Source organism: Apiospora aurea (assembly GCF_038362705.1).
Source record: "Apiospora aurea strain CBS 24483 chromosome Unknown utg000008l_segment0_segment0, whole genome shotgun sequence".
Lineage (NCBI taxonomy): Eukaryota > Fungi > Ascomycota > Sordariomycetes > Amphisphaeriales > Apiosporaceae > Apiospora > Apiospora aurea.
In genome coordinates, this window is record NW_027117395.1 from 1,320,092 (window position 1) to 1,334,764 (window position 14,673).

The window sequence follows — 14,673 nt, forward strand, 5'->3', positions numbered from 1 at the left end:
AAGTCTGAGTAACAAGATTAACTTGATCCGGGAGCGAATCATGTGTTGTACTTTTCGACTAGCGCGCTCAGGTTTCACAAGACAAAAAACCCACCGTCCCCGTCCCCGTCCCACCGTCCCACCCACGCGGCCCAGAGTGCCAGGGCCCTGTCCTGTCGTCGACAGGGCTGTGAGTTAGGCATCTTTCCCACTAGTGATGGTTCATTTGCGGACCCGCGTATACTATGTAGAGATACCCCGCATCAACCGCCAACCCTGTCTTGCTGTCCACCTCTCTTCCCTATAGCGTTACACAAGAGTCATTTCTAATTGCCCGTTTCGGGGTTTGGTAGCTTTGGGATACCATTTCGCCGTCTTACACAGACTGATTGGCCCCCAAGCCCACGAGGGGCCAGAGACCAGAGCCACAGTACGGAGTAGGCCAGAGTGGAATGCTTCCTCTTGGTCTCTCTCGCGGGGCTTCGCCACCACCTGGTCGACTTTTCATGGTGATGCAGGCCTTGGCAAGCGTGACCCGGCTCGAAACACACTACGAGAGCGTATAGAAACACGGGGCACGATCCTCCCTATCCGCCCATTCGATTGTCCCACCCGGGGAAGAAGTGCTTTGCTTCTATTCTCGATAGTCAGAAGCAACATCCAGCCAAGAAATTCGACTCATTTTCCCCAACGGGTCCCAGCGAGTACTGTGCCTCGATGGGCTCAGTCAGGCAGGCGAGGGGAGGCAGACACCCGTGCCGTAAACCGACAGACACTTGCGCTGGCTGGCTGTGGCTTTGAACTCCGGTTCCGTTCCTTCCCCTGTATCACTCCTCGGCGCCGAGACCGAAACTCAAACTTGGGAGGATCACAACCAAGGAAACATAATATTATTAGTAGAAGCATGCAACAATGACCACGCATCCATCAAGTCGGCTTGTCACAGCTTGATTGAACTAGGATGGCCAAGCAGGAGAGGGGGCCGAGCCGTTTGTCGACCATTGTCCTGTCGTTGCTGCTGTTGCTGCTGTTGTCGTTGATAATCCTGGCCACAAATCTGCATCCCGTTTGTTCTTGGCATGCCGGCCGTCTGATGGTGAAATTGGCATAACATAATACCGGCCGCAGACAGACGACGGGGAACGAACGGAAAGCACGCACAGATGACAAAAGCAAGAGCGAGACCCGCCGGAGTGGTTTTGGGCGGGAGATCTGACCCTAGTACTCAAGGAGTGGTCTCCTAATCGAGTAATCCAGAGTATTTCTCCAATGGATTTTCCGCCCCCCAAAACCCATTGCACGAAGCAGAAGGGAAGGGGGCCCTGCGTCGTCCCAACTGCTTGTCACACCCCAGACATGGGCATGGGCATGGGAGCGCGCGGGCTAATCAAACAAGCTGGCAGATTGGTACAGTACATGGACCAGGGTGTCCCCTTCCATTTCCGTCCATGTACCTCCCTCGCAATAGCTGGGGGCAGATAAATTAGCCCACTTCCATTCGACTGGGTGTACTCAAGGTAAAAGCGGCAGTACAGCAGGGGTTTGATAGATGTACTTAGCATCCCTAACCTACACAGACATCAAATGGTAAGGTATTCAGAGAGATATGGGAGCTTGCCCTGTGCACAGGAAGGAAGCAGAACGTGGACGGAGGAACAGACGTCGGCGATGGGTTCTGCAAAGGTTCCTTTGCGAGTTTGAACAATGCGAGTCCGTCAATCAACCGATTGAAGGATCGCATGCAACCAAGCCAAGATGCAGATGATGCATCAATCGTGCTCTCTTTTGCAAAGGATGGGCGTATGTCGGGTGAGAAGCGAGCGTTTGATCGGATTGGCTCGTAGGGACTTTCTGCTGCGACCGGGCACAAAAGTACTTTCAAAATACATTTTGTGGGTACGGGCTCCATACAGCTCCAAGCTTTTAGCGGCACTAATGCACGTCGGGCCTTATCACGTTCCTCGTGGATACATGGGTAGGGCCCTTGGCTCTATCGTACAGTAGAGGGTAGTGGTAGGACCCAAATCTCCAGTCGCCCAGGGCACGCATTATGGGGGCGACAACCTCGCCAAGTTTGCATGGGTTATAACATGGGAATATGGCAGCCTGGACGAGGGCACATGCCTGCGCGGGTGCGCGGATATTCAAGCTCAATAATATAAGGCCGGGTCCGTGTACTCCTGAACATCAACACCCAGCTGAGACAAGGGGATTATTAACAACGGCCTGATAAGGAGGAGGCGCATGTTTCGGGCGGCTTCTGGGATACGTAGATTGCATACAACCGCACCATCGCTTGCCAGGCCCATGTCGTTGCTTGTTTCTGTGCGATAGACGAGACGGTTCAGAGCCTTCTCGCTTGCCCGCGGCGCAAATTACGTGGCTTTCGTGCAGGGCAGTCTCTTGATACGTCGTACACGATTCCAAAATAGAGGCCCAGCTGCCGAGCTAAAGCCATTCGTAGCAAATATGCAGTCCTTAGCTAACCTCCTCGTCCTGGCCCGTCGATAGGCATGCATGTCTACTAGATCGTCAGCATCATAGATAGGCACAGTCGCTCCCATCACCTAATCCGGCCTGGCCGCAACGGTCTGACATGGAGAGCAAAAGAGCGTACCTAGCGTAGCGTACGGCAAGGGGTTATTTTAAGTTGAACAAGGTGCTGACGGTGTCAGCAGGCTTGCGTCCTTCTCGCGTGTCGAACCTGGGGCCTTGCGCTGCCCGTCCTCTTGGCCTGGCAAGCCTTGGCCCTTGCTCCAGTCCCTTGCTCTCTCCCCTAAGCCAGAAGGAGATGCCACTCCTCATGGCGGCTTGGATACCAGAAAGTGCGATATTGCCATTTGAAGAACTGGGTACATTAGCTGGTCCCCGACGTAGCTTCTGATTGGCTGTATATACGAGACGGGATATTCCATTAGTGTAGACGGGGATGCGGTACTTTCACCCGCCAATCAGCCACGCCCCTTTCCCCATCTGAACCGTGCTGTTTAGGAGGTAGTATCTAACTAGCTTCGATTCAACTTGGCTCCGGGTGTCAGGCACCAGTGGCCCAGACTTCAAGCACCGAACCACCACCCCCAGCCTGGCGGAGGCAGGTGATGAAGGGAAATGAAATACCGTTCCTCAATCGATATACGGTGCATGGGTGTTCCGATATAGTCATGGTCAGTTCTTTGTTGATTACAAATTCAGGTTGTCACGCACAAGAACAGGCGCCGGGGATGATGGGCAACTGATGCTAACAGCCCGAAGCGCGAGGGAACATGAGGTCCCAGGTAAGGATATGACGTAGCGGTAGCTGGCTGTGAGGTGAACAGCTGATCATTTGTGTATCGCGCATCCATTATGGGTGGTGGTGCGCGGTCGACCAGCCTGGGGCTGGGGGCCGAAGGAGGAAGAACAACACCCTCAAATGCAAAACATGTGTTCAGCCAAATTAACTGTCCCCACGATGGTTCGGTCCCGACAGACGCACGTGTCGTTACAATATACCACAAACTCCACGATTTCGGTGAGAACAGCAGCAGAGTAGACGTAAACCAGATGTTAGCAATATTTTTGTCAGCAGCTTGGTAGCGCACATGGGAGTGCGCGTCCGAAGGCAGTGGAGTCCGATATTGTTCGGGGTTCGACGCTGCGCAGGCCAAGTGATTCTAGATGATATCCCCAGATGAATCGCACCATGTCTTCGGATCTCGGCGTAGGATTGACTTGCCTGAGTCATGTTTGTTAAGGATGCCTTATCTCCCTGACTAGATAAAGAGCCCCTCTTGCCGGCGGCGGCCCTGGGGCGACGAATTTGGACGGCGATGGACTTGTTGGGATCAACAGTTCGTCCAGTAACACAAAAGTCCGAGCCTGGTCAGGGTTAGCAATCGGGGCTGTTTTACCCTCGATATGCCTCTTTAATCAAACTTCCTATGGGTTTGATATATGTCGGCTGAGCTCCGCGGGGGACTGGGTCTCCATGGTTACTGTGCGTTACATGCGCCATGGATGCTATTTCTCCGTACAAGGCAGCCGCGTGTTGTAGTCGTCGTGTACTTGTGCACATTGCGGTTGTGTGTGTATTCATCTCTGATACATGGCGCAGAGCCTCAGATGGCGACATCAGACAGACGGGGCGTATGTTGATTGTAGGCTGTCGTTGGGACGTCACGGCTCAGGTCAGGCTCAACCCCAATGGAGGAATATGTAGGGATATGTACTGAGCAATGCATGGAATGGCGTGTTGTCGTTGTCGCACAAACAAACCAACAATTGCACCGAGAAGTCCTCTGTAATGCGAAGCATTCCTCCGGTCTCCAATCAACACTGTAAAAAGAGATAAAAAAACCACAACAAGGTCGTAGTTGAGCTAGGCGCGGGGGGGGCTGCCGCAAAGTCACTATTGTCCAATGCCTGGGTGGGATGGCCAAACGCGGTTGGTCTTGATCTCGGAATGTCCTTCCCTTTGCTGTTCCTCCTTGTGTAGGGGCGCGGAAGGTCGGATGTTGAGAACGCTAGAGGGTGCTGAAGAAGAAGCTGCCTCGAGCAAGTATCGCAGCTTCTAGCCGGGACTCGGAGCCAAGACGATGATTGATTGCAAGGCCAGATGCGATACACGATAGATAGATAGATAGATAGATAGATGGATGGATAGATAGATAGATACATCACACACCAGATGGATGTACGCAGGGTCGGCTCATGCAAGTGTGGGGAGGTGCCGTTGCGGAAATGCTAGGTTTGATGGTGTGCCTTGTCTCGAGAGGAGGTATTGTAGTGTAGGCACGCAAACGGTACCATGGAATTGCCATGTGCTACTGTAGGCAACACAGATACGCATACGTAGGGTGCGCCCATGCAATGCAAACTCCGCAGTTTGGAAGAGCCGCCGACCGCCATTCACCCACTGTAGCCAGCAGCAATAGAGATGAAGACCCTGGCAAAGAGCGGTGGAATGTGAAGTGCTGGTGCTGCATGAGCTGCTCCGCCCCAATCTATTGCGATTGCGCAGCCAGTCCAGACGGCTTGGGAGGGGGGGAGATGATGCAATCGCGGCCGTCCTCATTCGCCAGAATCCTCCAGCCTCACAAGGCACCTTACTAGTTCAGGCTGCCGTGACTGGACGTGAATCACTCTCGCACACCACCCAAGCAGACTGGCCCATTCCTTTCGCTCGCTCGCTCGCTCGCCCGCCGCTGTCGTAGGCGTACAACCGCAACGAATCACACCCCTCGAGATCAACGAGACCCGCCTGTTTCGGTCATAAGCCATTGTTTCCATGCATTATTGAACCCGCAAAATCGGTCCAGTGTTTGCCGTTTTGGGCCACGCCTACAGACCTCGGCCACCCTTGACCTCCAGCACCGCAAATGAGGCAAAATACATCGGGCCAAATGCCCAGCACGGAGGAGCGTCGCAACTGTCTTCAACGTACCTGGATACATGCAGAAATGACATGCTGCACGGGCAGATCCAGCAATCTCCTTCTCCTGCCCACGGTCCTGGCGCCGCAAGTGGTGCTAAAAAAAATAGCTCCGGATTTTCGGCTCACCCTACCAACCTTGCGATCCTCACTAAAATCACCACTAAAACAATAAAATCAAAGGAAAATATAGTTAAGCTCGAGAAAATTAAAAAAAAAGATAATAAAGTTAAAATATATTATTCTATTAACTACCGTAGAATCTAATTAATTACACCTTTTTTTAATATTAAAATAAATATAATTAACTGGTATTAATTAATAGAGTATAGAGAGATTAGAGTACATTAGCCATTAGAAACCGGAACTATTTTTTTAGCACCACTTGCGCCGATACTTGTTGATCGCCAATATACATTGATTTCCTTGGGAAGCATACACGTCACGCCATCCTTGGCCGCCGCCTCTCTATTGATCCGACACATATCGATACCACGGCCCATGCAGGGCAATATTCTGCGACATGGCAAATGGCACACCTGTACGATAAGGAGCTTGGAGCTCCGATTACTCAAGGGCCCCCCCCCCACGTTCGTTTGCGCAAGGGAGCTCCAGAGCTCAAGCTTGAGCTTCCGGGGAGATGCCAATTCCAATAGAGTTATGCGGATCAAAGACCTTCTGGCGGCCCCGCGTTATCCGACATCTCCAAAGCTGGGGTCACTTAGTAAGCCAGAAAGGCCTATCAACGGCACCACCCATCTTCCACTATAGCGGTTGCGGGTGCCGGATGACGAGCGCAAGTTTCAATGCTGTTTGTCAGTCACTGCATCTTCAAGCGAAAAAGCGCATTATTTGCGGCTTTCATTTGCCCAACATTCGATTCCAATGCACAATCTCGTGCGATCTTTCAGCTGAAGCGGATCGCAAGCGGCCATGCAAACCAGAGAGCTTGGGGTATTGAGCGGAGCCTCGGAAGTACGAAAGTACTTATTTGGATCCAACTTGTAGAACTGCAGCATTGATCAATTGATCTGTGTGTTGTGGTGTGTTGTGGGGTTAGCACACCCCAAGTAGAGCAGCACACTCATTTCATGCAGTGTAGTTTTCTTGGTACGACTGCTTTAAAGGACATCGCATATGGGCAATATGGGATCGGCGACCCAAAACATGCAGAGAGGTCTTGCCAGCCTGCGTCGCAGGCTAGCCGCCCGCTCCAGCGGCGGGCTTCTCTCTCGAGCGGTGTATTGGTTAGATTGCGTTCCAGCGTGGCCGCTGCGATTGGGCCTGCCCGGCCGCCAAGGCGGGTAGAACAGGTCGCTCGCATGGAATGGGCTCACGACCTCAGCCCTACCGACAGACACTGACAGACACTGGCCCCAATCCCCCCTTCCCACTTTCCCATCGTGCGTGATCGCGGGAGGCACACACGGCGACACCGACAGTCGGACACTAGGGGAACATTCAACATGCAGCCTTAGCGAACACCCACCACTCTCGAGCCACCACTCACCCAGAGCTCCGGACCGTACATGGAGATGTGTCTTGCGATGTGGATATGGAGATGTAAGATGATTAGCCAGCCAAGTCTCGGCAGGACGTATATGGTCATATGGGGGTTTGCTAGACCGCCAGATAGGCGCAGGTATGCAAGCCAAAGGACGGAAGCGAGACTGGGCGTCGCGGTCCACGTCCGGGGGCAGTCGCCGTGGGAGTCATGCCGCCAGTCAGTCACCTGGAAGTATGTTGCGAATGCACCCCAGTTGCCCACTAGCCTAGGAGAAGTCGTCGAAAGGGCATAGAGACACCGAGGCCAACCCCCATAGCTTGTGTTCTGCAGCAGTCCCCCTACTGGTCCCCTACCGTACTCCCTTGGGCAATTTGTTAAAGTATGTACGTCTTGAGACTCTGTCTCCTTCTATCAAAAGTACACTGCATGAGAAGGTTTCAGTGAATCCACAGCATGGGCCGCCATTGGGTCAAGCCCACCCCTCTCCTACCCGCCCGCCGCCGCCGTCAGTTAGTTGTCCCAGGGGGCAGGGAATGGATTGATGTACATACATGCGGATGTACTTGGACCTTACCTTACTCATGCTGTGCTGCTGACAGGGCACACCGCGCCTGCGAAACATGAACGAACATTGTGGGGATGGGTAATACTCAGCACTCAAGTGCCAGCCCTACGAGGAGGAAAAGTGAGTGCTGATTTGATCTGACCAACTTTCTCCGTATCGACCCAGCGCAGCGGTCTGTCTGTCCCGTCTGTTGTCTTGGTCGTAAGGCACGGCACATAAGACGATCTAGAAGGGGAAAAGTACCTGCTTCAGGTACATATTACTGTCTGCCGTAAGATGTCAGTCCCAAGACGTCGGAATCACGATAATTGGTGCCGCGTCCCCATTGTCTTGGGTTAATTAATCCCAGTATCGGTAGCGACCGACTGCTTGCAGTTCCATAGTTGTTGCCGCATCAGCCTGTCCCCAGTTCCTCGTAAAAAGGACTTTTTGTTTGGTGTTTTGTAATCAGAGGTATCTGATAAACGTATGCTGCGGCGACCGTATGGGGCAGCAATGCCACGACCGAAGAAGAAGAAAAACAGGGGTCGCGTCGCAGTTCGCTTTCTCCTTTGGCAAATTGCTGGTCTCCCCGCCTCTCTAATTTGCCAGGGCCGGTCAGCAGAATAGCAATAGGAGCTGTCTGTCTGCGTCCTGCCTGTAGCACTAGAAGCGTCATTCGTCTACAGATAATGCACGATGGTACTGAACTAATTGATGGTGGGGGCCAGAAATAGCCATTTTGGAGTCGTCGAAAACATAAAAACAGAAATAGAGAAACCCTATTCCCATTTCTCTGCCAATCAGCTGGTAGCTGGGAGTGGATGACGAAAGGTTGTGCCCATCGCAAGTGCTGACATTTTATGGGGAAAAGTACTACCCCCAACTGGTCGAATTAGCCCGCATTTGATAGTGCCGCCTTAACCCCCCTCGTTCCTTGAGTAGGTACTTACCTACTAGCCAACTTTCACAGCCCGCCAAGGCTTGAGACGGTGCACGGGACGAAAATAGTCTCTACCTGCCTCCTGAACCGATGCCATTCACAGAGTCGTCATGTCTGTCGTATGAAGGACCGAAAGGTAGGCATTCGCAAATAGACGCTTCGTTTTGTCGCCTAGTAACGTACGATATATAGCATCCTTTCTATGAGGCCATCGTAGATGACATACATTACTGCGCCGCAGCCATATCTCGACTGATCTGAGCTGAGTTGAGTGATGACAGGTACTTACTTACACGCGTAATATAACACTTCCATACATGCTTCCATGTGCGCCAAGCAGGACCCTGAATGCCCCAAAGTACGAGTGAGCGTCTCCGCTTACGTCCGGATTCGTCCGCGCGAAACGCAACGCTCGCCAGAGAGTCATATGTCAGCTAGATATAAGTGCACCATCAGTTAATACGTCGTCTAAGTCTCAAAGAACCATGCAGCTTTGGCGCGATGCCATCACGTATGTATGTATCCTACCTAGGCGGGGCCCCAGCTCGTGGGTGGTGTCATCGTCCAATCCTCTTTCTCGCCGGCCGGGGTTCCGGTGCTCAACCCATCTATCTGAAAAACACCTGCCGTTTTCTGTGCGTGTTTATCCACGGAGCTGGTCGTTCGGGTCCCTCGCGCACACACTCGCGAGCTGCGGTACTCCGGGGTTGTTGCATTGCTGTGCTCACCAATGCCACGTTCAAGGGGGTGTGGACTAGGACTTCCATCTGCATAAGCCGTTTGGAGCCACGCAGCCTGCCATACCAATACCTTGGGGTTGGGACAGCTCACACAAGAAAAGCACGCGGTTTTTGGGTATTGGCTTTTCCCAGGGGTGTGGATGTTGTAAGGTGAGAACCTTAATGAATGTCGTCGAAACGGAGCGCTGGGACCAATCACCCACGGGCAAAAAAAAGGTCTTTGTGTCTTGCCTCCCTCGTGGGTTGGCTGGCATCTGCGATAAGGCAGGCTTGCTCGTTTAGATACATCACTTTGCGAGCTTTCCCTGTCAGCAACCCGTCACCTGCATAGACAGAAGGGAGACGGGGGCCGGTGATGGGACGGCGGCACCGAGCCAGTGTGGGATATGGGAAAGACCGCAAGTGAAGTGCGGAATATATGCACACACCACCTGGAACCCCGGTAATCTTGCGTGCCGAAGATAGATGGCCTATAAGCTGCAGACGCTGGGCCACACGGGACACCCAAGCCGTGTCAGCGACGATCCATTTTGGCTGGCGGTGCTGAATATACGCCTTATCTTTGAAGCGGGCCCCATACAAAAACGTACAAAAACAGTCCACCCCGGAGGCTACAGCCGATATCCCATTCTGCGCTGAAGCGTGCAGGGTATGGCAAGCCAAGGCGACCGAATATCCATGGCCGAGGCCCAGAGGCGTGCTGAAAACAGCGCGGATGGCGAACAGGCGAGCAACAGAGTCTGGGCTCATCTCTGCTGCGCTCTTCGGGGTTTTGGAACAGGCGATAAGCCCCGGGGGTGGTTTCGAAGGATTATGCTTGGGAATGAGATCCGATTGACGACGACAGCCGTGTGTGGCGTGAGATGATCGGCCCTTTCAATAGCCACATTTGGTAATTGCCAATGGGATTGGGAGCGTGGTGTGGTGTGTGTTTGCGTGGTTGTGTGCGTGCGTGGGAGAGTGTGTATGGAAATATGCTCAAGCATCACCCCGCTATTGGTTACAGGCCGGGGTCTACGCTTTGGGGCACTCAATGCCACGTTCGTCTAGGACTTCCCAACTTCGCGTTGCCGGGGAAGGGGAAAAAGGCTATGGGCCGATGGAATATGGAATCTGTCTTGATCGGCACGGATAGAAGATGAAAAAAAAAAAAAAAAAAGAGGATAAATTCGCCGAAAAGACGTCAACCGCGAGGCAATGCTTTTAGTTTACCGAATCTACGATAAATTCCAATAGCTTGCGGGAACTGGAGGAGCCGGCGCTATACGCCGTAGAGGGCGCGATGGCTGCCCGGAAGCGAACGCCTGCGCGATCCCATCGTTGATTTGCGGGCCTCTAGCCTGACTCAATTTCCTAAGCGGCTCCTTACCGCCGTCGTCCCAAGTATATGGATACACCATAACCTACGTATTTCCTGGTAAGGCTGAGAGATGCCGCAGCTATACGCAATGCTGTATTGATAGCCAAGCATTGTCATTGATAATGTATTGTCCGCCCACTGCAATAGCAGCTGCATAATTATCGTGAAGCGCCCAATGTAGACCTGGTTTAATGCATCCATCCGACAATGTGTAAATTTAGGTTAATGCAAACGAGGGCGAAAAGGGGTTTCTACCAGACGGTTAATGGTAGTCCAGGCGAGGTGGTGGGCTGGGCTTGGCGCCCGCCGAGACACGCCGGAACACCGGTCACCTGCGAACAAATGGGAGCCTCGTACGCTGTAAAGTTACATTCTAGCTAGGCACTCTGTTTGGATTTTGGATATGGGCGCTGAATAAGGTACAACAACTCCCTACCACGGAGACAAAAAAAAATAAAAAAAATACCACCACAACTGTCCGCCGTACCTTGAGAAACCAACCTCGAGACAGCTGGCAGTGCAGTGGGCCGGATGCGAAAGCGACATTGGCAAATGATGGATTCCAGTGTGGCTGGCAGTCAAGCAAGTTGTTTCAAGGCCCTGGGATGCGCTAAAACAGAGGCAGGACGGTAGGTACAGATCCCTGGGAGAACGTGGACATTCCGCACTGTCCACCACCATCTATCTACCTACCTCGCAGTCGGAACTGGGACCTCTACCGCTGAAGAAAAAGACCGTCCATGTCCATGTCCATGACCATGTCCGTGTTCAATAGGCTATCTGGCGTGTTCATGGGAATGGGTGCATGGGTGTACGCTGTCCGATTTGCCAGCCTTATGGTCTTAGTCCTAGAGCTCCTCTCCCCATGGAAATGAGAATCCCCACTGGCGCTGGTCACTCGAGTGCGCTTGGTAGGAACTCTACCAAAAATAGGCCACGCAACTTGCGACTGGAGGCACGTGCAAATTGAGACGGGAGGTCTGGCGGGGTGGTGCTATTGTTCTTGACGGGGCAACTGAACTGTCCGCTCCCATACGAAAATCGCAGCAACAGAGCCGAGCCGAAAGTTCTGTGCTCATTCAAGAGAGGAAGAGAGAAAAAAAACACAACAATAGAAAAGCCGACGTTCGAGTTGGAAGCCAACGGTCTGTCAGCCGGCAGCTGGGAAATCCTATCGCTGCGCGGCTCCTGTCAGACATTCATTCTAGAAGGGGGCGCTTTCTCTCACTTCTCAGATTAAGCATGCAGGCATCTCTCGGAGGATGGGATGGAATTCAATATTCCCATCAGCAGCATATGGGACGAACGATTACCCAAGTTCCCCCCGCCCACCCCAATTTCAATCGCGCAAGAAGATGCCAAATGGGCCCGGCCGGCCAACGAGCTGGGTGCGGGCCCTCTTCGAGAGATGATACTTAGACGGGAGATACCCTCTCTCATTATGATAACGTATGTGTTTTTTTTTTTTTCCTGGCCGGGCAGTGCATGTAGCTAGCCCGATTGCCTATTCTGGGGGTCCATTGCGATAATGGATGCGACGATTCCATCATTTGCCGAGTTCATTCAGAAACTGGATCACTCTGAGGCCCGCCAGATGCAAGCCCGTCCTGCCATTGGCCGCGTAAACGACAATGCCCGCCTACTGTCTCCGTCGTCGTCAATGAGCCCTGCTAATAAGAAATGTGCGAGGGGGGGTCGCTGGTTCAGCTAGCTGGAGACAACTCCAGTCCCGCTCGAGCAAAACTTCCGGATAGGGTTAAGACAGGTTTCTATACTAAGGGATGGGAGAATGGGAGAGGGAAAGCAGTGGCAGAGTACGGCGCAGGGCATCCACTCCACAGGCAGACATACAGGCAGACAGGCATCCAGATACCAGATACCAAATACCTAGCCTTATGAGCCCACCCAGGCGGGACACAGGGACCAGGGGCTTGCGGTGTAGGTACGTATCTTTTGGAGTTCAGTGAACAGAATGGGGAACCAAGATCCTCGCCGCTTTAGCTGGCTCGAGTGCGAGGGCTCGTTTTTACGAGCGTATCTCCAGGGTACATGGCGCAAAAGTGGCCTAAATACTTCGCTACAAGCCCCGGTACCCCGCTACTTGTACTTGGGGTACTTGGGTTTTGCGCACCACCATCACACCCTGGTCCCCTCATCTGCAGCCTGTTTGTGAGGCGCCCTTCTCTTAGGGACCACCATAACGTTGCAGTAGCTGCCCTCCCCCCGCCGAAAAGGCGGGCTCGCATTTGGGACTTTTTGAGTCCTGTGCAACAGTACTGCGTATGTCTGTGTGTACTTGGGGGAGCTGTGCTGGTGTGCCGGTAGGGGCATGGGTTCGAGTGTGTGTGTGTGTGTGTGTGCCTTGCTCAAGAGTACAACAGTACGTATCTCGACTGGCCATGTACCACATGGATGCACTTTGTAGCAGCAGGGGTCCTGTACCCTTCGATTCTGCATCGGCCTTCATCATGGCTCATGGCTGAAGGAAGCTGCTCCGGCTCAGTCAGGCAGTATATGTATAGGTAGCCTCCCTCTCCTTCACATCACTGTCCTGTTGTTGATATCCATCTTCTTTCAAGAGTCCCACGTTTACGATACCAGACCAAACACTAGACTCTCTCTCTCGCACTCTATCTCTATCTATATACTACTATATATTCCACAGCTGTTGACTGGAAACATTGGCTTCCACCTTCCAACACCTTCCTCGACAAGCTCGACTCAGACTCATGTACACCATGTCCCAATCGCAATACCCAGCATATGGGGCTGTCACGGCAGCGCCCAGGCAGTACTCGGCTCAAGGCACAAGCAGCGCCTTTTCTCCCTCAGCCAACCCTGACGAAGACTGGACCAAGATTTCAGATCTTGCTGAACGCAGGCGGATACAGAACCGAATTGCCCAGCGCAACTACAGTATGTAGCCTTCGATTTCATATGTTCCTATAAGTCACCCCGCCGCCGGCCGAGTCTAACCTCGTGTGCAGGGAAGAAGCTCAAGAGACGCCTGGAAGACCTCGAGAGACGGGCCGGCACTTCTGATGGCTCCTCGACCGGCTCCGAGAAGCAATCGCAGACACCCAGCAAGACGACCAAGAAGCAAGGCAAGAACTCAAAGTCCAACAACGCCTCTCACAAGGCCGCCCACCACCCCGGGCCGCAGTTCACACCACCCATGCAACCCGACGATGAGCTCCTGTTCCCGCCCTCGTATGATGAGCGCGAACGGTCGCACACGCCGCCCTACATGACCTACTCCAACTACCCTCCTCCTCCGGAAGAGATGATGCTGCCGCCCTACGGCACAGCCGCGCCTTACGCGCCCATCACCACGGCCGAAGGCTATTCTAGCTACATGGCCACGACGGTGCCGTGCACACTGCCGTCCATGACGCACTTCAGTGACGCCATTAAGAGGGAGAGCTACCCCGGAGAGGAGTCCTTATACCCTTCCATGAACTACGGCTACGTGCCCTCCATGGAAGTCCCTGGTCATTACGACAACTCCAACCCGCATGTGAGTCATCACCATGAAGTGCGCCGTCTTCCTGCTTTGTTGCACCGAGAACCACGTAGCTGATCGGGCGTTTCGTGCTGTTTGTTTCAGACACCACCACTTTCCCACTCCTTCGATCATTCGACCAACTGCTCGGATGCGGGTTACGACTACCCAACCACACCCCTCTCCATGCCAGGATCACCTGGGATGCCTCAACACTGAGAGGGGCAAAAGGGGGGCATCACAAGAAGAGGAGGAGGAAAACACAAAAGAACTTAGACGTGGAGGGCGTTCTCACGCGAGCATGACTTGATGTACTACATTGTTCCTTTTTTTTTCTACTACGGGTACAGGCGCTGGCGGCGCAATTGTTTCACTGCATTACACATGGGGTTGGGGAAGGCCCAGGCGACTTTCGGGACGAAAGGGGGATATCTATCGACGGGCAAAGCAAGGCGAATTCTGGAGGCATTTTCACAAAACTCATTGGATGTTTTTTTATTCTAGCGTATATCCTTGCTCTGCTAGGAGGTTATTTCTTGTTGAATATATTGCAATACTCCTACTCATGGCAACGATTCTGAACCTACCGATATCGTTTGATCTTCAAATCGCGGGTGCTTCCTGGTCCTTGCGCCTCCGATCTACTAGTACGACGAGATCCCTTTTCCCTCCACCTACATGCCTCGGA

At 53.0% G+C, this 14,673-nt stretch overlaps 1 protein-coding gene across 1 annotated transcript; it reads left to right on the forward strand.

Moving 5' to 3' along the window:
• Nucleotides 1-13,221: 13,221 nt before the first annotated feature.
• PG986_011900 (uncharacterized protein) lies at nt 13,222-14,063 on the forward strand (the record flags this gene model as incomplete). The annotated part of the gene is made up of 2 exons (XM_066848122.1): nt 13,222-13,399; nt 13,471-14,063. The coding sequence occupies 2 exons, from the start codon at nt 13,222-13,224 to the stop codon at nt 14,061-14,063; spliced, it is 771 nt and encodes a 256-aa protein (XP_066694818.1).
• Nucleotides 14,064-14,673: the final 610 nt, after the last annotated feature.